This window comes from Vulpes lagopus, chromosome 8, assembly GCF_018345385.1.
Source record: "Vulpes lagopus strain Blue_001 chromosome 8, ASM1834538v1, whole genome shotgun sequence".
Taxonomy (NCBI): domain Eukaryota; kingdom Metazoa; phylum Chordata; class Mammalia; order Carnivora; family Canidae; genus Vulpes; species Vulpes lagopus.
This window is the reverse complement of record NC_054831.1, coordinates 163,219-188,145: the sequence shown is the minus strand read 5'-3', so window position 1 is coordinate 188,145 and position 24,927 is coordinate 163,219. Positions and strand designations below refer to the sequence as shown.

General features: G+C 51.9%; 1 protein-coding gene across 2 annotated transcripts in view; it reads right to left on the bottom strand.

Annotated features, from left to right (window-relative positions):
- THAP4 (THAP domain containing 4) overlaps positions 1-24,927 on the bottom strand; it is a 38,769-nt gene that overhangs the window by 10,138 nt on the left and 3,704 nt on the right. Inside the window, exons 1-4 of one of the 2 annotated variants that reach the window (XM_041764945.1) lie at positions 13,329-13,480; positions 7,354-7,513; positions 6,487-6,596; positions 5,529-5,632 (exon numbers count right to left, since the gene is read on the bottom strand). In XM_041764945.1, coding sequence (XP_041620879.1) covers positions 5,529-5,632; positions 6,487-6,596; positions 7,354-7,513; positions 13,329-13,332 — 378 coding nt within the window. In that variant the 5' untranslated portion in view covers positions 13,333-13,480. Of the gene's footprint in view, positions 1-5,528; positions 5,633-6,486; positions 6,597-7,353; positions 7,514-13,328; positions 13,481-24,927 lie in introns of those variants that run through there. The other variant, XM_041764944.1, reaches the window with a different exon arrangement.

The window sequence follows — 24,927 nt, the reverse complement described above, 5'->3', positions numbered from 1 at the left end:
AAAATGATAAATCGTCACGATCAGGTGGGGTTTATTCAAAGAACGTCAGTATCTGAAATCCTGTTCCCATAACTCACCACATTAAGAGAATAAAGGAGAAAAAAAAAATCACACAAGCACCTCAATAGTTACAGCAGAAACACTTGTCAGAATTCAACACTCATTTATAATTTTCAAAAGCCGGCAAACTATAAATATAAGAAAACATAATATGGTAAAAAGCATCAGTCAGAACCCGACAGTGACCATCACAGCCAGTGGTGACAGACGGAGCGGCCCCCGTGAACAGAGCACAGGGCCTGGCGTCTACTCCCGCCTGGACTAAACGATCTGTAGGCCATCCTTTCCTATGTCCTAGTGCAGGAGAAAAACAAGTGGCATCGAGACTGGAAAGAAAGAAGTGACAGCGTCTATAACAGCAGACGGCAGGACTGAGTGTGTAGACAACACCAAAGAATCTATTACAAAAATAAGTAAAATAAAACAGTGAACTTGAGAAGCTTATAGGACATAAAACCAATGTGTAAAAGTCAAATGTTTTTCTATGAGCTAGCAGCAAATATTTGGGAAAATTTAGAAATCATTTATAATAGCATCCAAAACCCACAAATACCCAGGCATAAACCTAATTGCACCCTTAGAACTACAAACAACTAACGGCGACAGATGCCTGCACGCGTGGAGAGGTTCACCTGCGTACTGGACTAGGACAGTCAGTTTTCTGAAGATGGTACTTCCAAAATTAATCCAGAAACTCAATTCTAAAGAATGCTAGACGTTGGCAAACTCATTCCAAAATTCATACGGAAATGCAAAGGGTCCTTGAGTAGCCAAAACAATTTTGCAGAAAAGGAAAAAAAAGTTGGGCAACGATACGATCTGATCGCAAACATTCCTATGAAGCGACAGTAACCCAGGCCGCGTGGTCTCAGGGCACAGACCTCAGGGATCACCTGGGTCCAGCACCGTGCAGACCCGGGCCTGGGCGAGGCGCCTTCCTGCGGTGGCGGTGGTGAGGGCAGACTTTTCAACAAGCTGGGACAACAGCTATTGGGGAAAGAAAGTCAGAGAATCTTGACCCCTACTTCATACCGTTCAAAAACACAAATTCCAAAACTAAAGACCATAAAAATTCTTGGGAGAAAACATGGGTTAAAAATCTCTGCTGCCTGGGTTAAGCCAAAGAAGTAAAGGCAGGGCACAAAAAGCACAGAGTATTCAAAAAAAGCTGGTAATGGAAAATGAGAAGTAAAACACTTCGTAAAAGAAATGAGAGGGCAAGTCGTAAGCCGGGAACACACGCACCCGACGCGAACCTGCCCCCGGACACGTACTCAGAGCCCAGCAGTAAGAACCGCAAGCCGCGGGAAAAGGGGGCCCAGGGTCTCGGCACCCTCCACACAACAGGGAAGCGGCAAATACGAACCAGGGGAGGATGAGCTACATCATCAGTCACCCGGAACCATAGGTGACCACGCAAGACGCCCCTTTGCTGCCACCAGGACAGCCAACACTCAGGGGCCAGCAGGGCAGCAGGGCGGAGGGGCGGGGAGCAGCGGTGGAGCGGCTCCTGCTCACCTGCCCGGTGCCCCCACGTGGCCCAGCAGCCGCAGCTCGAGGTACTCACACGTGCACACCAAGACGCACACACATGCTCACAGCAGCTTTCCTCCTAAGGGCCCGGGCACAAGGCCATCGGTGTCCGCCGACAGAGGAGATAAAGCTGGAACGTTCGCCCAGCAGCACACGACTCAGAATCAAAGGTACCCAAAGTAGGGCTGAAAGCGACAGGATGAACTTGAGCGAAGGAGCAAATACCGTAAGGCTCCGTGTGCAATGAGTCCTAGAAGACGCCAATCCGGTCTGTAGGGACAGAAACCTGGGCCTGGCTGTGGGGAGGGGCTGGGGGCCGGCCAGGGGGCACAGGCTCTCCGAGGGTGGACACCTGCTGTGCGCACACTAACTGGCTGCCAATGGGGGGGGGGGGTTTAAGTAAAAGACCAAAGTTCTAGTAATTCATGCAAGTGAGTGTGAACTGGCAGGGGGGTGGGGGTGGGGGCAGGCAAGCAGGGCACCTGGGTCGGGGTGGTGGGAAAGGCAGGCCCTGCCAGCAGGGCTGGGGCGGCCAGACGTTCATCTGCACAAAACTCCGTTCTAGGTGAATGAATGACCTGAAGGGGAGGTTTTAGGCCAAGCTGTGATGCTTCCAGGAAAACAAAAGAGAGAATATATATATATTTTTTGACCTGTTTTCAGGAAGCCTACCTAAGAAACAGAAAACCAATTCAGAAAGGAGAGCCCAGGAAACTGAACCACCTAAAATTAAGCACTCTTGCTTCTCAGCAACAGAAACAGATGAAGAGATACAGACTGGAAGGGTACTGAGGAGGGGCTCACGTCCAAGTGACGGAAGAGCAAGTGTCAGGAAGGGGACGCGCAGTGGGAGCCACTCGGAGGACCTGGACGGGACTTGACAGGAGGGGAGAGGAGGGGAGGGGAGGGGAGGGGAGGGGAGGGGAGGGGAGGGGAGCCTCCTTGAGGCCGGCAGAGCAGTCCGGCCGCAGGGGCAGCACCTCAGGGTACCGGAGTACAGGTGGAGTCTCTGGAAGGCAGGGGCCTCTCTGGTGCTGCGTGGCCCCGCTGCGTCTTAAGGCTGCCGTGGGCGCCGTGTGGGGTCTCGAGTGGCCGAGCACACAGAGCGGGTAACAGAAGCGATGAGGTCAGGCTCCAACGGCACACAATGGGACCTGTCCCGACACCTGCTGCTCCCCGCTGTCCTGGAAGAAGGACAGAGGCCTTCTTCCCCGGCTCCCTCCCTTCCAGGTCTGTCCACACTGACCCAGCAGGGAGGCCCACCGAGGCACACCCAGCCGGCCGATGGTCAGCCATGTCACTGCAGAGCTGAGCCCTCCTCTGGTCCCCTCCCAGAGGGGCCCTTCCCTCACCGTGCTCCCCCCCATGGGGTCCTTCCCTCACTGTGCTCCCCCCCAGGGGCTCTTTCCCTCATCGTGCTCCCCCCCCAGAGGGGTCCTGTCCTCACTGTGCTCCCCACCCCGGGGGTCCTTCCCTCACTGTGCTCCCCCCCGGGGGTCCTGCCCTCACCGTGCTTCCTACCCCAGGGGCATCCTGCCCTCACCATGCTCCCCACCCATAGGCTTCACGTCCCCTTCCCCTCCTTTTACAGAGAGGGATTCCTGTGTTTAATCCATAACACTCCAAGTTAGTTCTCCAGTAATATAAAAGAAAATCGACACCGTCAAAAAAATAAACCACGATAAAGTAAACTCTGACAAGTATGAGCAAGAAAAAAAAAAAAAACAAAGACAGAAAAGATCAGAAATACAAAGGGGACGCAGAATGCAGACAGAGAAAGCAGTAAGCGTTCCTTCTTCCTCAAACCCTGACAATCTAGATGGAAGAGCCCTGGTCCTGGGAGCCCTGGCCCTGCAGTCGCAGGGGGTAGGAGGGCCGGGTAACCCCCACCGCCGGCGGCGCCCAGACGCGTCCTGAGGACCCCAAGGACATCTACAAGGCACAGGCCATCTCCAAGGGCTTCTATTCCTTGTCAGGGAACAGAAACAGTGAAAAGGCTCCCAGCGGCCTCTACGAGTAGCTGTGATACCAGAATCAGGACAAGTGGGCGTTTTCTTCAAAAAGCAGACACACCTCAACACTCAGAAGTTATTAATACAATTCACTGCATCAACAGCTTCAAGTGGAAAAACACAGAATCCTCCCAAAAGAGGCGGCAAAAGCATTTGATGAAAGTCAAAGGCCATTCCTGAGTATCACTGTCCCCGCACAGACACAGGGGCTCCTGACCCGGACCCGTGTGGCCCGGGGCAAGCACCTCGCGGGGTGAGCGCCAACCTGGACTCCCCCCGGCTCCGTCAGGGCTGTGCCTGAGGACCAGCCGTCAGGACGGACAGTCCCGGCCAGCAGAGGCGCGCACAAACCGGAGGCCTCCCCACCATCAACACAATCAGAAGATGGAGCGGAAGCCACATGCTAGCGGAAGCCACCGCCACGAAAACTAGAAAGTGCTACGGCGATACCCTGCCGTGAACTACCCAAGACCTGCATGACTAAAGTCAAAAAGAAACTTGGCACCCAAACTAGACCCGAGACAGCACGACGCAGCACCACACCGCTCACACGGCTACTGACCAGGACTCCCCTTGACCTCAGGTTAACTCACGTGTTTAGTGATCCTGGTGTGAACGGTGCAGACCTGGACAGACCCGCGTGACGGTCCGTCCAGAGGAGGGAACACAGAACACTTAACCAAGAAAATGTCGAGGAAAGAATACCAACCCGCCCCGGATAGTAAATGGGACACAGGGCTACGGTAACCCAACTGACTACACGACTCTGAATCACTATCAGTGAAAAAGTAGACAAAAGGACCCTTCTCCCCCATCTATGGAGACGGGCCTGAGAGGCAGGACATTCCACATCTGGGCGGCTGCTGGTCACCCGTCTGTGCACGCATCATGTAAACACACATCTGGGAGGGACTAAGGTCGAGGTGTGAAAGGGACGCTACAAAGGTGCAGGAGAACAGAGTTGATGTCATCATCTGAGTAGAAACCCAAGCCCAGGGCAGCCCCGGAAGCCCTGCGGTTTAGCGCTGCCTTCAGCCCAGGGCGTGATCCTGGAGACCCGGGATCGAGTCCCCCATCGGGCTCCCGGCATGGAGCCTGCTTCTCCCTCTGCCTGTGTCTCTGCCTCTCTCTCTCTCTCTCTCTCTCTCTCTGTGTGTGTCTGTTATGAATAAATAAAATCTTTTTTTAAAAAAAAAGAAACCCAAACCCAGACCCCATGAAGGGGAAGACCCCCGGAGAGAACTACAGGAAAGCTCACAACCTGTGAGTAGAGCGCACCCCAACCAAACTCACAAAAGCCACCAAACGCGGAAACATTTGCCATGTAAAGGGCAGAGAGTACTAGCCACGGGACACAGAAAGCTCCCTTAAATCGGAAAGAAAATGAGAGCCACCGAAACACAGGCAGGGACTTCAAGTGTCCGCCGTACGGGGCAAGAAGCACAAACGGCCAACAAGCACGGGCAATGCTCCCTGGGGCCCTTAAGGTAAAACCAGATACTGTCCCCAGCAAGTCTGCAGCCAGGCGTGGGGACACAGGCGCAGGGCACCAGGTGCGCTCCTGCAGCGCTGGAGGGAACGCGGCCGCCGAGGAAAGCAATTTAATGGTCTGCGTCGATATCCCAAAGGTCCTTGTCCTCTGAACTCTCCCAACGGATGTGGATTTATTTACCAAAGAGAACAACACAAATGTAATACGATGTTTGTGACAGAAGAACCACAGCCGACCTGATGACCCCTAGGGGCCCAGCTGCCGGGGACCAGAAGATTCCGCCGCGCACGCCCCCACCTCGGCATGTGGGGGGAGCAACAAGATGATGGCACACGCAGGCCTCCGAGATCCAGCGGAAAGGCTGCCTGCGGCCGGGGGGACTCATGACCCCCTCATTACTGAGCACACGGCATCTGAGAGGGAAGGCTCACCTGCTCCACGTGGGGCTCCTTGGCGAAGGAGATCCTGGCGATGGAGTGGGACGTGATGCACAGCTCCTGCCCGTTCACCTCGCCCTCTTCCACCTCCACGATGCCTGCGGGGGCCGGGAGTCCTCAACAGCCTGCCCATGGCTTCCCGGTGCCGCTGCTCCTACCACCACCTTTTGCACCCAAGGCTTCAACGGGTCTGAACTCTGAAGCCAGTGAGGCAACAACCTGTCCCCTTCTAGCACTGAGCCTCCTGGGCATCAAGGGGGAAAGACTCTCACAGCCAGGGCAGGGGGTCTGTGGAGGGGTCACTCTGGGGGGGTCGCTGCCCTGACCCCGGCCCTGCCCCATCAAATAGGACAAGGACCCGCCTCCCCAGGAGCTGAAGTCCCCCCGATTTTTAGCTCGCCAAGGCCTTGGGCAGGCCCACTCTGTGGGGACAGGCTAGCTCTGATCGTCCACCAGCTTTTAGGAAGTGACACTCACTGGAGCCTGTGAGCGAGGTAAAGGTCAGGCAGGTGTTTTTGAGTAATTTCTAACTCACGAACCGGGTTAACTACCTTAGGGTGACCTCACACTGGGGCAGAGCAGAGTTCCAGACAGAGGACGTCTGGCTGCACAGCGAGCCCCCCGTTCTCGCTCACACAGGAAACATCTGTGAGCTGCAGCAGACACAGGCTCTGTCGTGGGCTGCTGCTGAGGAACTCAGGAGAAAAGGGAATCAGCCCCCTCTCACCAGCGCCCTCCCGCAGCCCCACTGAGCCTGTCCAAACGCCTGACGCTTCCCACATGGACAAGCACTCAGTCGTCCCCCACAAACATGCCCATGAGCACGGACACACCCGGAGGTCACTTGGAAAGCAGGAGGTGGATGCTGCCTCCCCCGGTGGCCACCCCACTGCTGGCATGCAGGGTGTGCGGGCAGGGGGCAGGCCAGGGACAGCCACCAAGGGAGGCGTACCTGTGTTCTGGGCGCTGACAAAGGCCACCTTGTTGGTATCAGGCTTGAGGCGGATGAAGCCACACTCCCTGTGCATGGGTTTGCGTGTGTCCGGATGGAAGGCGTTGAACCTGCGGACAGCAGGAAAGGTGAAGCCCCAGGTATCGGACGCTCTTCTCACTTTATAAAGCACCTCCACGGGATCCCTGGGTGGCGCAGCGGTTTAGCGCCTGCCCTTGGCCCAGGGCGCGATCTTGGAGACCTGGGATCGAATCCCACGTCGGGCTCCCACGGCATGGAGCCTGCTTCTCCCTCTGCCTATGTCTCTGCCTCTCTCTCTCTCTCTCTGTGATGACTATCATAAATAAATAAAAATTAAAAAAAATATAAAGCACCTCCACCCTCCAAATATAAAACAACGTAGCTGTCTGGCGCCTGGGCGGCTTAGGAGGTTAGGTGTCTGACCCTTGATCTCAGTTTAGGTCTTGATCCCAAGGCCGTGAGTTCAAGCCCCGCGCTGGGTGTAGGGATGACTTACGCATACTGACAACTTCCCTGAGACCTCAAGTAGACCAGGGGCAGGAGGGATTCTAAAAGAAAGCCAGGCCATTCTGTTTTCAGTAACGTGGGGGTGACTTCACATCAGGTACAGCGTGGAACGAGAGATCTAAGCACAAGCACTTACTTTTGTGTTTGCACAAACCAGCCTGATGAGGTTTTGTGCTCAGCCTCACACCTTCAGATACGTGAGAGACCCAGAAAGTGCCGTTCCCCAAGTGTGACCAGAGTCAGGGCAGGGAGAGGGTGCCTCTCTGAAACACAACCCGCCTGGTGCCTGCGTGTCTCAGCCTGGCGCTGCTCACAGGCAGTCGGGGTGGGGGCACTTACGAGAAGTTCAGCACAGGCTGGCCCACGTGGGAGATGCACACCTCCTCCAGGTACTGGAAGGGCTGCAGTGTCGGGAAGGTCCCGGCTCCCGGTGGGTCTGACAACCAGGTCCCCAGCATCCAGGACAGCGGTTCCACCACGGGGTTCATCGTGGGGGGCTCTGAGGACAAAAGGAAGAGGCGGTCAGTGGGCTCCGCATCCAGTGGACTCCTACGTGCGCCCTGCTTTGTGTGGATGTGCACCCTGCGTGTGGAAGCACGCCCTCACCATTACAGCAGACCCTACATGAGCACGAACATGCCACTGGCCACCTGTCGAGAGGGCGAGAAAAAGGCCAAGTGATGAGCACACGTCCGCGGCTCCTACGCAGAAAAGAGAGGAGGGTCTAGGCGTGAAGGACAACGGGATCCAAGGTTTCCACAATAAACAGAAATTCCGTTTTCTCAGCCGGCCGCGGCCTCTGAGGCACTCGGTCTGGCGGCACGGAGGGAAGGCCGTCCTGGCCCGCCTGGCTCCCCGACGGCCGGTCCCCGTCTCCCCGACGGCGTCCTCCGGGCCGGGCTGCCGGGGGGCCTCCCGGAGAGGGAGCGCGCCGGGTTCCCCCGAATCCCCCCCAAGGTTCCCGGGGCTCCGAGGGCGAGGGCGCAGGCCGGTCGTTACCATCTCCACAGGGAGCTACCCCTCCCGTCCCTGCCCGCCTCCCCCTGGGGAAGACAGGAAGGCGCGGAGGGCGCGGCGGGAGGGCCTGCCGTCTCGAGGCCAGGAGCAGCCGTCGGACACGGGCCCCGCTCCACGTCTCCCTCACGCTGGCCGTGGGAGCTGAGCCGTGGGAGTTGGCCTCCGAGTGGACGCCGGGAGGAGCGCAGAGTGCGGGGGCTGCCACCTGCCACGGTCCCCGCCCGGGGAGGCCGTGAGCACCGGCTCAGCACCGGGCACTTGGCACCGGGCCAAGCCACTGGGGAGGAAGAGCCCTGGTGGGAGATGAAGAACCAGGGAGCGGAGGGCGCCGGCAGCGCAGGCCGGGGAGCCCCGACTCTGGATCTCAGCTCAGGTCATGACCTCAGGACCGCGGCCTCAGGTGCTCAGTGGAGGCTGCTTCTCTCCCTCTGCCTCTGCCCCTGTCCTATCCCTAATTCCTCTGTTTCTGAAATAAATCTTTAAAACAAATAAAATAGATACAGTAATGTTTATTTTATTTATTTTTAAGATTTTATTTATTTATTCCTGAGACACAGAGAGAGGCAGAGACACAGGTGGAGGGAGAAGCAGGCTCGATCTCGGGACGCCGCGGTCACACCCTGGGCCGAGGGCAGACGCTCAACTGCTGAGCCCCCTCAGGGGCCCATACTTGGGGCCATTTTAGTGGCAAATATCAGAGATCCAACTCGATGTGGAGGAGAATTTTATATATGGTCCCTTATGAAGAGTCCAGGGGTTGCTCAGGCACAAGTGAATCCAGGAACTCAAGTTATCAGATGCTCAACCACTGAGCCCTCCCCCCCCAGGCATCCCTGTAATGTTTCTTTTTCAAAAAAGAACGAAGGAGAGCAGTGTCAAGAAAGCGGGAGCCGTAAGAACTGGGGGGACACAGCGCAGAGCAGCCCGAGGAAGCTGACGTGGAGGCAGCTCAGGAAGCAGCCCCGTGGACGGCGTGGGGCTCAGGGCCGAGCCAGCCACACACGGCCTGAGAAGAGTGACACGAAGACAGAGTCAAGGAGGCCAAGAGCCCCTCGTGCTGCGGGCATGTGCCACGGGCCCCCGCGAGGGTCGGGCAGCTCCAGGCCCGCTGCTGGGCGTCCCCGACGGCAGGGCACACATCCCCAGGGGCCGGACTGCTGCTCACAGCCGATGGGTGGATGACAGCGTATGGCCCAGCCAGACGGCGAACAGCACTGGCCATAAAAAGGAGTGAAGCCCTGACACGTGCCACGTGTGGGGGAACCAAGGGAGAAAAGCCAGACGCTCTGGCCACACGCTCGATGCCATGTGTATGACTGTGTGAACAGGAAAGTAAGTCCGCAGGGCGGAGAGCACACCAGGCTCCTGACAGCGTCCAGCAGAAGATGCCACAGCCACACTCACAACATGCACAGGGCGCGAGCGCCAAGGCCTCTGTAGCTGCCACAACTCTGTGCGACACACGGGCTACAGACCTGTGCTGACACGGCCGCTCGCGGCCACATGTGCACACCTGACACCTGATGTCGCTGGTCCACAGAGATGTGCTTCAAGGGGAAGATGCACTGGATTTCAAAAACTCAAGGAATAAAGGAGAATGTCAAATATCCCAGTAACTTTTTTGGTTTTGGTGATTATATGTTGAAATGATCATGTTTTTCAGACCCTATGGGGTCAAATAAAAAATTTTTTTAAGTTTTTTTTTTTTTTAAAGACTTCATTTTCATTCATTTGAGGTAGAAAGCCTGAGCTGGGGTCAGGGGGCAGAGAGGGAGAGAGCCCAGCGTAAGGCTCGATCCCAGGACCTCAGGACTATGACCTGACAGATGCCTAACCACCTGAGCCGCCCAGGTGCCCCTATAGTTTTTATTTATGTAGTTTTTAGTAGCCTCCATATGCACCACGAGGCTTCGACTCACGACCCAAAATCAAGTGTCACGCTCCTCTGACTGAGCCAGTCAGGTGCTCCGAGTTAAACAGAATATATTATTAAAGTTAATTTCATCTTTCTTTCTTTTCTTTCTCTTTTCTTTTCTTTTTTTCTTCCTTTTTCTCTCCTCTTTCTCTCTCCCTTCCCTTCCCTCTCCCTTCCCTTCCTTTTCTTTTCTTTTTTCTTTTCTTTTTTCTTCTTTCTTTTTTCTTTTCCTTCTTTCTTTTTCTTTCTCTCTCTCTCCCTCCACACCTCTCTTTACCTTTTCAGTGTTGCTACTGGACAATTTCACGTGCATGTGAGCTCACGCTGTGCTCCTGCCAGACGGCGCCACATTGGGCAGTCTCAACACTAACACGCTGGGAAGTCTGCTCCTGCGAATCCTCTGAGGACACGGCCACGGGGCAGGCTTTGCCTGGAGGCCTCGGGGAAGGGACAGCAAAGGGATTCCGAGTAAGTGCTGGATGTGTTCGCCGGGAGAACAGGGACTAGTCCCAGGCGGTGGACATCCTGACCGTGTACGCATAGAAGCTGCTGGAAGATGGGAGCTGGGGCAGGGGCTGCGAGCAGGCCCACAGTCCCCCCTGAGCAGCAACGTCCCCCAGGTGGGCAAACCAAGGCACAGGCCAAGTGGGGAACATTTTTACTCTAAGGACGCCTGGGTGGCTCAGCGGTTTAGCGTCTGTCTTCGGCTCAGGGGGTGGTCCTGGGGTCCCGGGATCGAGTCCTGCACTGGGCTCCCTGCGTGGAGCCTGCTTCTCCCTCTGCCTGTGTCTCTGCCTCTTTCTCTCATGAATAGGTAAAATCTTAAAAAATAAAATAAAATAAGGCAGAACTAAGGCCAAACACACCTGAACCCACATAAAAAGGAAGAAGCTTTTCAGACTGGATCACAAAGCAAGACCTTCAACTCTCGCTATGCGCGATGCACCAGAAACCAAGCGGTTCAGAAAGGCGTTTCGGAGCCGGGCAAAAGCAGACACCAGGAAAGCAAGCATCACGATCCCACTATGGGGGACGATGAACTTCAAGCTGAAATGCGATGAACTTCAAGCCAAAATGCGTTAAGCCAGACGAAGAACAGCTCTCTGGGACGCTGAGGGTGCAAGTCACCACGGAGACACTGCAGCAGCAAATGGAGCAGCATCCACAACGCAGCCGCTGCAGACACGCGGGTGCTGGTGGAGAGCAACGGAAGGGGATCCCGGCCTACTCTGTGTCCAAGTGAGCAGCACGCCTTACACAACCAGGGGCATGGCACTCTGAACTGAAAACTAGGGAGTACTCCTTCAAGTTCCTCTGGAATATTCATGAAAACAGACCTTACAAACGGTCAGAGGAAACCTGTAAGTTACAAAAAGTACAGAGTTCTCACCACATCGATGACAACGCAGCAAGGAAACACTATCAGATTTCCCTCCCAACCGCCATGCCACAAAAGAGAGGCCAGACACAAACATGTATTTATTCTGTGATTCCATCTGCATGAAATTCTAGAAGAGGTAAATGGAGCTACGATGAGGCCGTCGTGGGGGCCGGGGCAGGACGGCACCAGAGAACCCGGGGATTCTGGGTGGGGTCGCGGTCACACAGGTGTCTGCACCCATCCGAAGTCATGGAGGGGAGCACCTGAGGGCTGTTTCACTTACGTAAATTGTACTGCAATGAAAACATTCAGAGGCAAAACTTCCACAAAACAAACAAACTTAAGAAAAAAAAAAAATCAGAGGCCAAAACGCCTTCCCAGGACCTGTTTACTACGTCACTACAGCACAGGCTGATAAGCGGTGAGGTGCCACCAGCCTCCCAGGGCCTCTGGTCTGTGCTGGCCAACTGCTGCCCACAGGCAGAGGGCCTTCTGCTGCAGATCGTCTGGTATTTTAAGAAAACCCAGAACTATTTAGGGCTAAAATATCCAATTTCTAAAGAGGTGTCTGAATTATGGCAACAACAGGTTGCAGTGTGAGGCGTGGTTCAGGGGGCCAGTGGGGAGGACGCGCACAGTGGTCCCAGGCCAGAGCCTGGACCTGCGGATGTCCTCCCAACACCCCTCCAGGGGCCCAGGCCCTGAAGGTGATCCTCCGCCTCAGCCCTTGTTTGCTCGCAGGCAACAAATCAAAGGGACACCAGCAGGAAAGCAGGGTCAGGAACAGGGGCTCCAGGGAGGGTCCTGTGAAGGGACAGGGAGCAGGGGACTGTGCTCAACCACCCGGCTAACAACGCAGACAGACGCAGAGCCCAGCCTGCCCCCCTGTACCTCGGGGCTGATGCAGGGCCATGGGACAAGACGGCAAGGCTGCGGCACTCCGCCAGTGCGGGTCGGGCCTGCCTGCTCTCCCCTTGGGACAACGTCTGAATGCAGGTGCTGTGCTGGGGGGGCTCCGGCAGGGGACAGAGGACTGCCCGCTCGGGGTGGGGACTGGGGCGGTGGCCAAGGGCACCGGGGCTGGAAGCCCAGAGGACGGGGCTGCCAGAACGCAGAAGAGGGGCTGGAGAGGTGACGTGGCTGGGGACAGGCGGCTGGGCGGGCGGGGGGGGGGGGGGTGTCCAGCGGCTGGCGGGTATTTGCTCTCCAACTGTAATGAATTGTAACGGAGTAAGGGGCAGGCAGCGAGGCCCGGGGCGGGCGGGAGGCTCGCCTCCTTCCAGGTCCGCCCCTGCAGCGCCCCTGGGTGCCGGGAGGCACTGCGCCGAGCCAGCTGGGCCTGTGGGCCAGCCCCACTGCCCCCACCTGCCGCCAGCTCCTCTGCCACTGTCCCTCTTTGCCAGTGAGGTGCTGCAGGGGAGAACCAGCAAGGTGAGGGTAAGCCTAAGTCCCAAGGTCAGCTCACAAGAGCCTACATATGTACGTTGCAATTCATCCAACGAAATCTTTAGGATTTGTGTATATTTACTCCACAGAAGTCATACTTAAAAAAATACTTAGGGATCCCTGGGTGGCGCAGCGGTTTGGCGCCTGCCTTTGGCCCAGGGCGCGATCCTGGAGACCCGGGATCGAATCCCACGTCGGGCTCCCGGTGCATGGAGCCTGCTTCTCCCTCTGCCTGTGTCTCTGCCTCTCTCTATCTCTCTGTGACTATCATAAATAAATAAAAATTAAAAAAATATTAAAAAAAAATACTTAAAAAAATAAAAGTGAAATGAACCTAAAAGTCAAACAAATAAAAAAACCTAAAAAATAAGGGAGTTAAGGCTATTTGCCACTTTTAACCTCTTTAAGTAAACTGGACAGGCTTTTATATGCATTTTTCTGATTTCTTTTTTCGTTTATTAAAATCTCAACCAAAATGCAAAAACAGAAATTTAAATTTTCTCCAAGAAAAGTAAATTTTCAGTTTTTGGTCCAAGACAGTGAAAGTGGGCTTACCCATCAGTGATGGTAAGTTTTCTGAACTCCAGACACGGTCAAGGTTCTTCAAGGTTGTTTTCTGCCAATTGACGGAAAACGCTTGCACCTGGCTGTCAGCAGCTTGGCAGGAAGTGAATGGCAAGCTGAGGACAGCATTCTGGGAGCTGTAGTTCCACCCTAGGAGGTGGTGCCCCAGAAACCCTCGGGGAAACAGACCCAGAGGTGACCGAACCTTGGATCTGGGAGGAGATCAAGTCTGAATTTTATGAAGGTGGGACAGGCCAGGGAGTGAGGAGTGAGGCTTCCGCCTGCTGCTGCTCCCACCAGTGACCATGGAGGGAAGTGGCCTGTGTAACAGGGAAACGGGCGGAGTCAGGCACAGAGCAAAAGCCATTTCTAGAAGAGTCACTCTGGGAACTCCTGACGTGTCCCTTGATATCTGTCTCCTAGAGGGCTGGCAGCCCACTTGTCTTGGCTTTGAACGGGTTGCTTGCAGCCTACTCTGCCTCCTGGCAGAGGTGCCAGGAGACGGGCCCAGGACAGGAAGGGAGCAGACACCCTCACCGGGACTCCTTCCTGGTGCCTCCCACCCTCACACTGCTGAGTGTTAGTGACAACAGTGTTGCACACTGGCTGCAAAGCACCAGGGAGGGCGCCCAGGCTGTCCTGGCATGGATGGTCAGTTTGTATTCCATGTGCCTGGCACACCAGAGGAAGCTGTTGTTTTTTTGTTTTGTTTTGTTTTTTTCCTAAAGAATTATTTATTTATGAGAGAGAGAGAGAGAGAGAGAGAGAGAGAGAGAGGGAGAGGCAGAGACACAGGAGGAGGGAGAAGCAGGTTCCACGCTGGGAGCCCGACGCAGGACTCGATCCCGGGACCCCAGGATCGCGCCCTGTGCCAAAGGCAGGCACTAAACCGCTGAGCCACCCAGGGATCCCCTGTTGTTTTAAAATGATAGCAAGACCCTCACTTTATTACCCATGAGATGGGAAGGTGCATGTGCACACAGGGGAAAAAAAACAAATGACAGGAAGTAGAGCATATGTTTCTATAAAATGTAAAAGACATAAAAGAAGACCAAATAATTTTAATTTGCAAGTGTTATGGCTGATTACCTATTAACTCAAAAGTCTCCACTGAAAAACTATTAGAATAAGTAATTTTGATAGGCTGCTTAGTTATTAAAATTGGAGCTTTCTGGCATATTAACAATAACTACATTAATAACAGGGGCGGAGGCTTCGAGGGTCAACTCTGACCTATAAAGAGGATGGAAGCCCTAACTTCCAAACTTACAACAAGAAAAACATGGAACAAACTGAGAACCAGTGAGTTCGCCTTGACCCATCACAAAAGTGAGGTCCCAGGCCTCCCAGGGTGTGGAGACGGGCTCACTGGGAGTGGACGTGAGCAGACAGGAACGCTGGGTGGTAACTGGGCAGGAGGCTGGAGCTGAGCACAGATGAGCGTGATACACAGTATCCCGGGGGCCTGACACTTGCACGGGTCTGACTCCCAGGAACCCAACAGGTTATCACCATGAAAGGCCAAGAACCAATCCTGTGTGTCTCTGCAGTGAGAGACAAAGGAACAGATCTGAACTAAGCTCAGAGCACTCTCCAGAAAGGAGAGGCTTTGTAGGGAAGATCTTACCTGAGCTTTACTTCAGCGGGGGGCAGGGCTTTCCCCACAAGCCCCTCCAGCCTTCCCTTCTCACTCCAGGACTTGAGAAGGTCAGAGCCCAGAAACAGGCCACACGAGGCTGAACCTCAAACCTGACAATGCAGAGCACCCCGTCCCCCAAACCACTCTGCAGGGCTTTCGCAGGTAAGAGGATCAGAGCAGAAAGAATCCCAGGTACCTACGCTGGGAGGGAGTCCTGAGGCACACGGTAAAGACTTCAGAGGAATCTGAAGCCACCACAAAGGCACTAGAGATTGGACATGACCCAACTGCCAGGCAGGCCAACTGATACCTCAGGCTAAAGGCCTGCTTAGCTCAGCTTCTGTTACCTGTTATACCACGTGCACCTTTCAAAAAAATTACAAGCCATGCTGACAGGCAAGGAAAAAACTCAATCTCAAGAAACAACATCAGAACCTGACACAGGTGTCGCATAGGTTCTGGAATCCTCAGACTTGGAATTTAAAATAACTACGATTGGGCAGCCCGGGTGGCTCAGTGGTTTAGTGCCACCTTCAGCCCAGGGCGTGATCCTGGAGACCTGAGATCGAGTCCCACGTCGGGCTCCCTGCATGCAGCCTGCTTCTCCCTCTGCCTGTGTCTCTGTCTCTCTCTCTCATGAATAAATAAATCTTTAAAAAAAATAAAGTAACTATGATTAATCTAAGGATTCTAGTGGGAGAAGCAGACAATGTGCCTGAACAAAGGAGCCCTATAGCAGGAGAGGACGCTGATGAAGAACCCAAAGGAAAGGCTGCACATCAAAGCCGCTGCAACAGAAGTGAAGCCCGTGGCGCATGAGGTCGAGGAGAGAGCCAGTCAACCAAGGATATTCTGAGATGCGGAGAGCAGCACACACAGAATATTGGAGGACTAGGGGTATGTACGCATGACGGACACGACAGAAGGAGTGGGGAGAGAAAGAAGAAATATGAAGTAATAGCTGAGAAGTTTCAAAATTAATGTCAGACAGCAAACCACAGATCCAAGAAGCTCAGAGGACACCAAGCACAATAAATAATAAAAAAACTACATCTAAGCATTTCATATTCAAACTGTACAGCACCAAAGATGGAGAGTCTTGAAAGAAGTTGGAGGAAAAAAATTCTAACCTATACAACAAAATGGGTAAGAATCACAGTGGGCGGCTCACATAAGCAAACAAGAGTAGAATTCTATGGGACACCCAGGTGGCTCAGTGGTTTAGCTCTGCCTTCCCCCTGGGGCGTGATCCTGGGGTCCTGGGATCGAGTCCCACGTCGGGCTCCCTGCATGGAGCCTCCTTCTCCCTCTGCCTGGGTCGCTGCCTCTCTATGTGTCTCTCATGAATAAATAAATAAAATCTTAAAAAAAAAAAGAATTTATTTAAAAAAAATATTTTATTTTTTATTCATGAGAGACAGAGAGAGAGAGAGAGAGAGAGAGAGAGGCAGAGACCCAGGCAGAGGGAGAAGCAGGCTCCATGCAGGGAGCCCGACGTGGGACTCGATCCTGGGTCTCCAGGACCAGGCTTCAGGCCAAAGGTGGCGCTAAACCGCTGAGCCACCCAGGCTGCCCAAATAAATAAAATCTTAAAAAAAAAAAAAAAAAGAGTAAAATTCTATTTTAGTGTATGTGCAGCCAAAGTGAGCACAAGAGTAGAATTCTATATCCAGTGAGGCCGCCCTTCAAATACAAGAGTATGTTACCTGACTGGAATTAAAATGAAACTTAAAATAAAAAACGAAACGAAAATTCAAATGAAAACTTAAAAAAAATACTGTCCTCCAAAAGTATAAAAGAACCAAAGGCTTTTTCAAACAAAAACAGAGGGAATTACATGCCCTGTGAGAAATAATAAAATTCTTCAGGGAGGAGGAGGATGATATAGGTCAGAAACCTGAATCCATAGACAGAGAAGAGTGCTGGAGCAGGAACACATGAAGGTAAAGTAAAATCTTTTTTTTTTTTTTTTAGAGATTTATTTATTAGAGAGAGAGAGAGGAGGGAGTGTGGGGGGAGGAGCAGAGACAGAGGGTCTGAAGCAGACTCCGCATTGAGCACAGCCTGACCCCACGACCCAAGGCGAAGTCGGACGCCCAACCGACTGCGCCAGCCAGGAGCCCCCTTTCTCATTTTTAATCGACCATCGGGTTTGCTCAGATTAACGATGGCGTGATTCCAGCACACGTACAAACGGAACGAGGGACGGCAACGCTGCAAGGGATGAGGGGGGACACTGGGCTGCCCGGCTCTAAGGAGCCCGCACTACCAGGGAAGCAGCGGCGTTGGAAAGCGGACGCAGAGGAGTTGTAAACGTGAAGACTCCAGGGCACCCAAGCCCAGTTTCTGCAAGAAGTAAAATCCATCTACTAAGGGGGAAAATGAAATCACACAAAATGCTCAATCAAAACCAGAGAAGGCAGAAAAGGAGAGGAACAGCACAGAAGAAACCAAAGGAGAGCGGCTGCAGACATAAAGGATATTCGTCCAGCTGGAGCAATACCCACTTTATTTTTTTATTTTTTAAAGATTTTATTTATTTATTCACGACGGCGGGGGGGGGGGGGGGGGGCGGAGCTCAGAGACACAGGCAGAGGGAGAAGCAGGCTCCATGCAGGGAGCCCGATGTGGGACTCGATCCTGGGTCACCAGGATCACACTCCGGGCAGAAGACGGCGCTAAACCGCTGGGCCACCGGGGCTGCCCTCAATACCCACTTTAAACGTGCACGGTCTACGTATACCAGTGGAAACACAGAGCCTGTCAGAGTAGACAGTCTGGAGAAAAAAAGAAAACCCAACTATATGTCATCTCTAAGATACCCACGTTAAAAATAAAGACACAGAGAGATCCATCATGCTCATACACGCCGGGAGAAAGCTTGCAGAGCTATATTAACTTCAGACAAGCAGATGTTAGGACAAAAACAATTATCAGCAATAAAGAGGACCGTTACATAGAGACAGAAGTGTCAATACTTCAGGAAGACACCAGAACTGCTGCTGTCTACGCACTTAACCAAACACTAAAACACGTGAGGCAAAGACTGGTAGAACTGTAACAACAAACAGACAAATCCAGTCACAGGCGGAGACTTCAGCACTCCCGTCAGGAATGGATGGATCCAGCAGCAGAAAACCAGTAAGGACTTGGATGAACTGCGTCATCAGTCACCAGGATGTCACTAACTCTGTGAGCTATGGTGTCAGGGAATTTGACAGGGTATGAGATGTGCACAGAGCTAGTGAAACAAGACTCCTGTAAACCCCCTCACAGAGGCATGTGAACTGGTGACAGAGCAGAGTGGGGGCCCTCCCCTGTGCGGGTGGGCACGGAAGGCCTGCAGAGGACAAAGGGCAGAGAGAAGATGAACGTGCTCTCTGGTTGAGCCGGGGCGTCCACCCGTCCTGGGCCATCAGCTCTCCCGTCCTCAGGCTCCGTCAGACTCAGACTGGGACTTACACCCCATCCCCTCGCACTCCTGACAACTCTCAGGCCTTTGGACAGGAACTAAATTATGCCACCAGCTTTCCCAGTTCTCTACCTTGCCATTCACAACCCTGGGAGCCAATTCCTATAACAAACCTCCTGTTATATCTGTGTATATACACTTCCTACTGATCCTGTTTCCCTGGAGAACCCTCACTACTTCATCCAACAGCAGAACACACATGCTTCTCAAGCTCACATGGGACATTGAGCAAGACCATAAAACATATTTTCACAAATTTAACGCACTAGAAATCATACAAAGTATGCCCTGAGACCACAAGAGAATTGAACTGTAAGTCAGTAATAGCAAATTAGTTGAAAATTCCCAAATATTTGTAGATTAGATGAAATACTTCTAATTAACAAGTGGGACAAGATGGATGCCTCAAGAGAAACAAAAAAAATATTTGAACTAAATAGAAAAATACACCTTACCAAATTTTGTAGGATGCAGTAAAAACAATGGTTAGAGGAAATCTTATGGCACTAAATGAGTATATTAGAAAAGAAAAGGGATGCTCGGGTGGCTCAGCGGTTGAGCGTCTGCCTTTGGCCCAGGGTGTGACCCCGGGGTCCTGGGATCGAGTCCCACAATCAGGCTCCCTGCAGGGAGCCTGCTTCTCCCTCTCCCTGTGTCTCTGCCTCTCTCTCGGTGTCTCTCATGAATAAAAACCTTAAAAAAAATTAACCACCTTCCAAAAGAAAAAACACCAGGCCTAGATGGGTTTATCGATGAACTATACCAAAGAAGAACAAAGTTATACCAATTCTTTACAATCTTCATAAAAGGTAGAAGCAAAGGTAATACTTCCAAACTCATTCTATGAGATGAGCATTACCCAATCACCAAAACCAGACAAAGACGTTACAAGAAAGGAAAGTACAGATATCTCTCATGAACATAGATACAAAAATCCTTAACAAGCATTTAGTAAATTGAATCCAAAAATGAAGGAATGGGGCAGCCCCGGTGGCGCAGCGGTTTAGCGCCACCTGCAGCTCAGGGCATGATCCTGGAGATCCAGGATCAAGTCCCACGTCGGGCTCCCTGCATGGAGCCTGCTTCTCCCTCTGCCTGTGTGTCTGCCTCTCTCTCTCTCTGCCTCTCATGAATAAATAAATAAAATCTTAAAAAAAAAATGAAGGAATTAATTATACACCATGACCGTGCATTCCGTCCATGTATGCAAGGCTGGTTCAGCAGTCTACAATCCATTAATATAACTCACCACACCAAAAGGCTGGAAGAAAAACCACCAAGCAATAATCTCAATCAATCCTCAGAGTGTTTGACAAAAATCCAACACCCATTCCTCATAAAAACTCTTGATAGGGACCCCTGGGTGGCGCAATGGTTTGGCGCCTGCCTTTGGCCCAGGGCGGGATCCCGGAGACCCGGGATCGAATCCCACATCAGGCTCCCGGTGCATGGAGCCTGCTTCTTCCTCAGCCTGTGTCTCTGCCTCTCTCTCTCTCTCTCTCTGTGACTATCATAAATTAAAAAAAAAAAAAAAAAAAAAAACTCTTGATAAACTAGGAATAAAGGGGAACTTCCTAACTTAATAAAGAACATCCCTGACAAAACCTTACAGCTAACACATCATACTTATAATGGTGAGAAACTCAGAAGCTCTCGTACTAAGATCAGTACTACTCATAGTCAACAGAGTCCTGGAAATCCTACTTGATGTAATTAAAAAAAAAAAAAAAAGAAATAAAAGGATACAGATTGGGACAGAAAAAATAAAACCACCTTTGTTGGGCAGCCCCAGGGCATGATCCTGGAGACCCTGGATCGAGTCCCACGTCAGGCTCTCTGTATGGTGCCTGCTTCTCCCTCTGCCTGTGTCTCTGCCTCTCTCTCTCTGTCTCTATGAATAAATAAATAAAATATTAAATAAATAAATAACCACCTTTGTTTGGAGATGACATGACTATCCATGTAGAAAATTCCAGAGAATTGACAAAAAACTCCTGGAATTATTTTTTTTAAAATTATTTTATTTTTTTAATTTTTTTTTAATTTTTTAAAAATTTATGATAGAGAGAAGGAGAGAGAGAAAGAGACAGAGACATAGGCAGTGGGAGAAGCAGGCTCCATGCCGGGAGCCCGATGTGGGATTCGATCCAGGGTCTCCAGGATCGCGCCCTGGGCCAAAGGCAGGCGCCAAACCTCTGTGCCACCCAGGGATCCCAACTCCTGGAATTAATAAGCAATGACAGCAAGGTTGCAGAACACAAGGTTAACAAAAAAGGGTCAATTATTCTCTTATATACCAGAAGAAACAATTGGAATATGAAACTCCAATGGAAATAAAAGATCTAAATAAATGGATGGGTATTCATGTTGATACACCAAAAACTCAATGCTGTGAAGATGTCAATTCTTCTTAAATTGATCTATAGATTCAACACAATCCCAATGTCAAAATCCCAGGAAGCCATTTCCTGGAAATCAACCAGCTGATTCTAAAGTTCCTATGGAGAGGCACCAGTCCCAGAATAGCCAACACAATATTCATGGAAAAGAATAGTCCTCTATATTTCAAGACTTACTAAAAGCTACAATAACCAATAGCATGGTACTGACGAGCCAGGGGATGCACAGATCCACACAACACAACAGAGAGTCCAGAAAGAGGAGCAAAGGCAACTTGATGGAGAAAAGACAGCCTCCTGGACAAATGGTGCTAGAGCAACTGGACATTCACGTAAGCCACAGACTCCTGCCTGGGAGGGCCCTGCGGGAAGGCCAGGCTCCTGGCCCAGCTGCTCCGCTGCGGGGAATCTGTCCACAGGTAAAGGACTGGCTACAGACAATGGACCGAAGAAACACGTGGATAGCCCCTTTGACATAAAACCCCTACAAAGTTTCCTTTGATGGCCAACAAATTCATGATGGCGCTGGGAACCATTAAGACAGAAGACGTTTTGAGTTGACGGCTCCAAGCAGCTCTTGGAGACCAAGCCAGGGAGCCTGCTCTCCCGCCCCCTGCCCTCCCCTTCCACTGCCAGTCCTCCCCTCCACTCCCAGCCAGTGGCCAGACCCATCCTCCGGGGAGCACAGGGGCAGAGGTGCAGGTACACCCTGTCCACAGCCCCCTTCCAGGCACCTCTTTCCTGGCCCTCACGACCCCTCCTCCCCATCCCCCGCGCCCCCAGCAGCACAGACACCTGCTTGTCTCCACTTTACAAACGAAGTCTCCCCTGGAGCCATGATCCCCTTGGTTACCGTCTACTCCTTCATGGCTCAACAAACTGCCTCATCCCTGCCTCGCCTTCACCCCAGAGACCCAGTGGCGTTCCCACTGCTCCAAGGAGAACGTGATCACCAGTGACCCCGTGTGGCTGAATCCAGCCATCTCTTCTTCATTATGATCAGAGCTGGATCCAACCTGGCTGAGCACCCCTGGTTTTCCCTCCAGGTTGCCGCCCCACACACCCTTGCTCCCACTCCTCCCCTTGGCCCTTCCCACTGTACCTCCACACACGTGGCCTGCTCCTGGGCTGGGCCTGGGCCCCTTCCCCAACTACAACTTCTCCTGGAAACCTTATTCAATCCTACCGCTTTACATGCCTCTGATCTCATCCCGACACGGCAAACATGGAAACTTCAAGAGGACAGGTGCTGCTTCCCGGGCATCGGCACCTAAGGAGCATCTCAAACTCAATTTCTCTCAAAATTCTACTGTGCAGTGGGTTCCAAAAATATCATTAAATATTCCCCCAAAAGAAGAAAATTTGGATACAATAAATGGTGGTGACCGAAGTAACAGATCAGATGTGTACTTACATCTAATTACGCCTGCCTGATGGGAAAGCCAAGAGGGACCCAGGATGACAGACAGTCATGGTCAGGGTAGCGGAAGGGAGGAGCTGGCGGGCTGGCGCAGAGCAGCGGGTCAGCTCTGAGGGTTACAGAGATGGGCTTCAACGGGTATTGTTGTTAAAAGCTGATGGACAGAGACGCCTGGGTAGCTCAGAGGTTTAGAGCCTGCCTCTGGCCCAGGATGTAACCCCGGGGTCCTGGGATCAAGTCCCACAGCGGGCTCCCTGCAGGGAGCCTGCTTCTCCCTCTGCTTCTGTCTCTGCCTCTCTTTCTCTCTCTCTCTCATGAATAAATTTTTAAAAATCTAAAAAAAAAAAAAAAAAAAAAAAAAAGCTGAAGGACATCCACCAGAAGGGCAGAAAGGGGAACAAGAAAACCTAACAAATTAAAAAAATAAAACAGCACGCAGATTCCAACTTAACCAATAATCACAATGGTAAATGGATTAAATTGCTCTACAAAAAAAAAAAACGACTTGAAGACTGAGTTACAATATAGCTAAAAAAAAAAAAAGATATAAGAAAGTTTTAAAAATTAGAAAATGAAGTAACCCTTAAATTGGAACAAAAAGGGGTGCACTGTGCCAGTAACTGTCAGGAACACCCGAGCGTCTACCAGACGGTGCTGACACACCCGGCGGAACCGGCACCTCAGCTCTGCTAACCGGCTAGACCCAGGCTGAGACACAGAAGATGTAACCAACTGCTGCAGCCCATACATTCTTCTCGACCACAATGAAATATTCACAAAAGCCACAATGAAATCCCAAGAAAGAGCCCAAAAAGTAGCTAACTTTATGAGACCATATCACTGGACCTTAAAGCAATAAAGTTTAAAAATAATCACGGCAGCTGGGGTGGCTCGGCGGTTGAGCACCGCCTTCAGCCCAGGGCCTGATCCTGGAGACCTGGGATCGAGTCCCGCGTCAGGCTCCCTGCATGGAGCCTGCTTCTCCCTCTGCCTGTGTCTCTGCATCTCTCTCTCTCTCTCTCTCTCTGTCTCTCATGAATAAATAAAATCTTAAAAAAAAAAAAGAATAATCAGAGAGGGGAGGCATGGATGAATCAGGTAAAGCGGATCAGAGCACACTTATCTTGATGAGCACTAACACCTGAAATTAACCCAGCACTGCATGTTAAATAGACTGGAACTTAAAAAATTTTTTTAAATAAATGAATGCAATATTTGAAACTGTCAAAAAATTAAAAAATCACAAAAAATTAGCTCCCTCCCCTAATCTACCAACTGGAAAAACTGCTGATGCCCGTCTAAATCACTCAGTTAAAGAGGGAGTGAAGACAAGGGACCAAGTATCCCGAGGTGAACAACAATGAGCAGCACGAAACAGACCCTCATGGGGACCCGCGGGACAGAAGAAGCGACGCAGCTGCAAAGTGCAGGTATCAGGAAATACAAACTTCCCTCCAGTAGCCAGAACGGCAAAATAAAACCGAGGAAACGAGGAAGAAGCGAGGATTCACGGACTGTAAACAGCTATGCAGCCTTGCTCGTTGGGGTGAGGGGCTAGTTCGGAAAGACCTGTAATCGTGGCAGCTGGAGAAGCCTGACGAGAAAAGAAAGGTAGCAGGGTCGTGCGGGCTAGGAGAAACTGCAGAAACAGCCTGAGATGGGAGGAGGCCAGTCCACGGCCGGTCCTCCACTGGAGCCAATCTTCCCCTGGCGTGAAGGTGGAAATGCACACAGTGGGTCTGGTTTTTTGCTTTTGTTTTGGCTGTGCTGATGGTTACTGCCCCGGGGTCCAGAAGGTCCTGAACAGCCTGCCACCCGGCGAGCCTTCCCCCATCCCAAAGGGTTCATTACACCCAGGAAGACAAATATCGATCCAGATTAAATGAACAATAACTAGGAAAACATTTTCCATAGATACACGGCAGGTAAAAGATAACTATACTCAAAATGCAAAGAATATCTAGAGAGCAATTTTAACAAGTGCCAAATAAGATGAAAAGCAGACACGTAGCCAATAAATCTATAAAACATATCCAACCCATCAGTACAGGTACAGGGACAAGTATGTAAAAGTGTAGAAGATAGTCCAAAAGATCACACAAGCCGCTGGCCGCAAGGACTCCAAGTTGGGAGGCGAGAAACGGGAACCTTCACCACTCCCTAGCCCACGTATTCCTGTAGCATTCTAATTTTTACAAAACAAATATATCCTACTCAAAGAGAGGCTTAAAATCTTGTTAGTTATTAACATTCAAAATGATTTACCTTCAAGGATATTCATTAAAACACAAAGCGCAAGACACTCTCCGTGGTTTTAGGGCCTCCTCCCGTTTACTACCTCGCTATGTCCGTGTTGTTCTGCAACGAGACGCTAGCGCAGTCGGCACGGAGGGTTGAGTGAGGTGTGCAGGAGAGGCGGACTGCCCCCGGATAGGCCGGGGGACCCTGCAGCGAGCACTGTGGGCTCTCCCGGTGGATGTGACACCCCTCCCCTGTCACCCACTGGCCCCTGCTAGCTGCGATGCCCCTCCAGGCCCTGGAGCCCCGTGAGTTCCCGAGCGGGACTCCCTGTCTACGACGTACAGCTGCTAGCAGAGCCTCCTCCCGAGACAGCAGGGCGCTCGCAACACACAAAGGTGACCGGGCCTGCCAGCCACAGT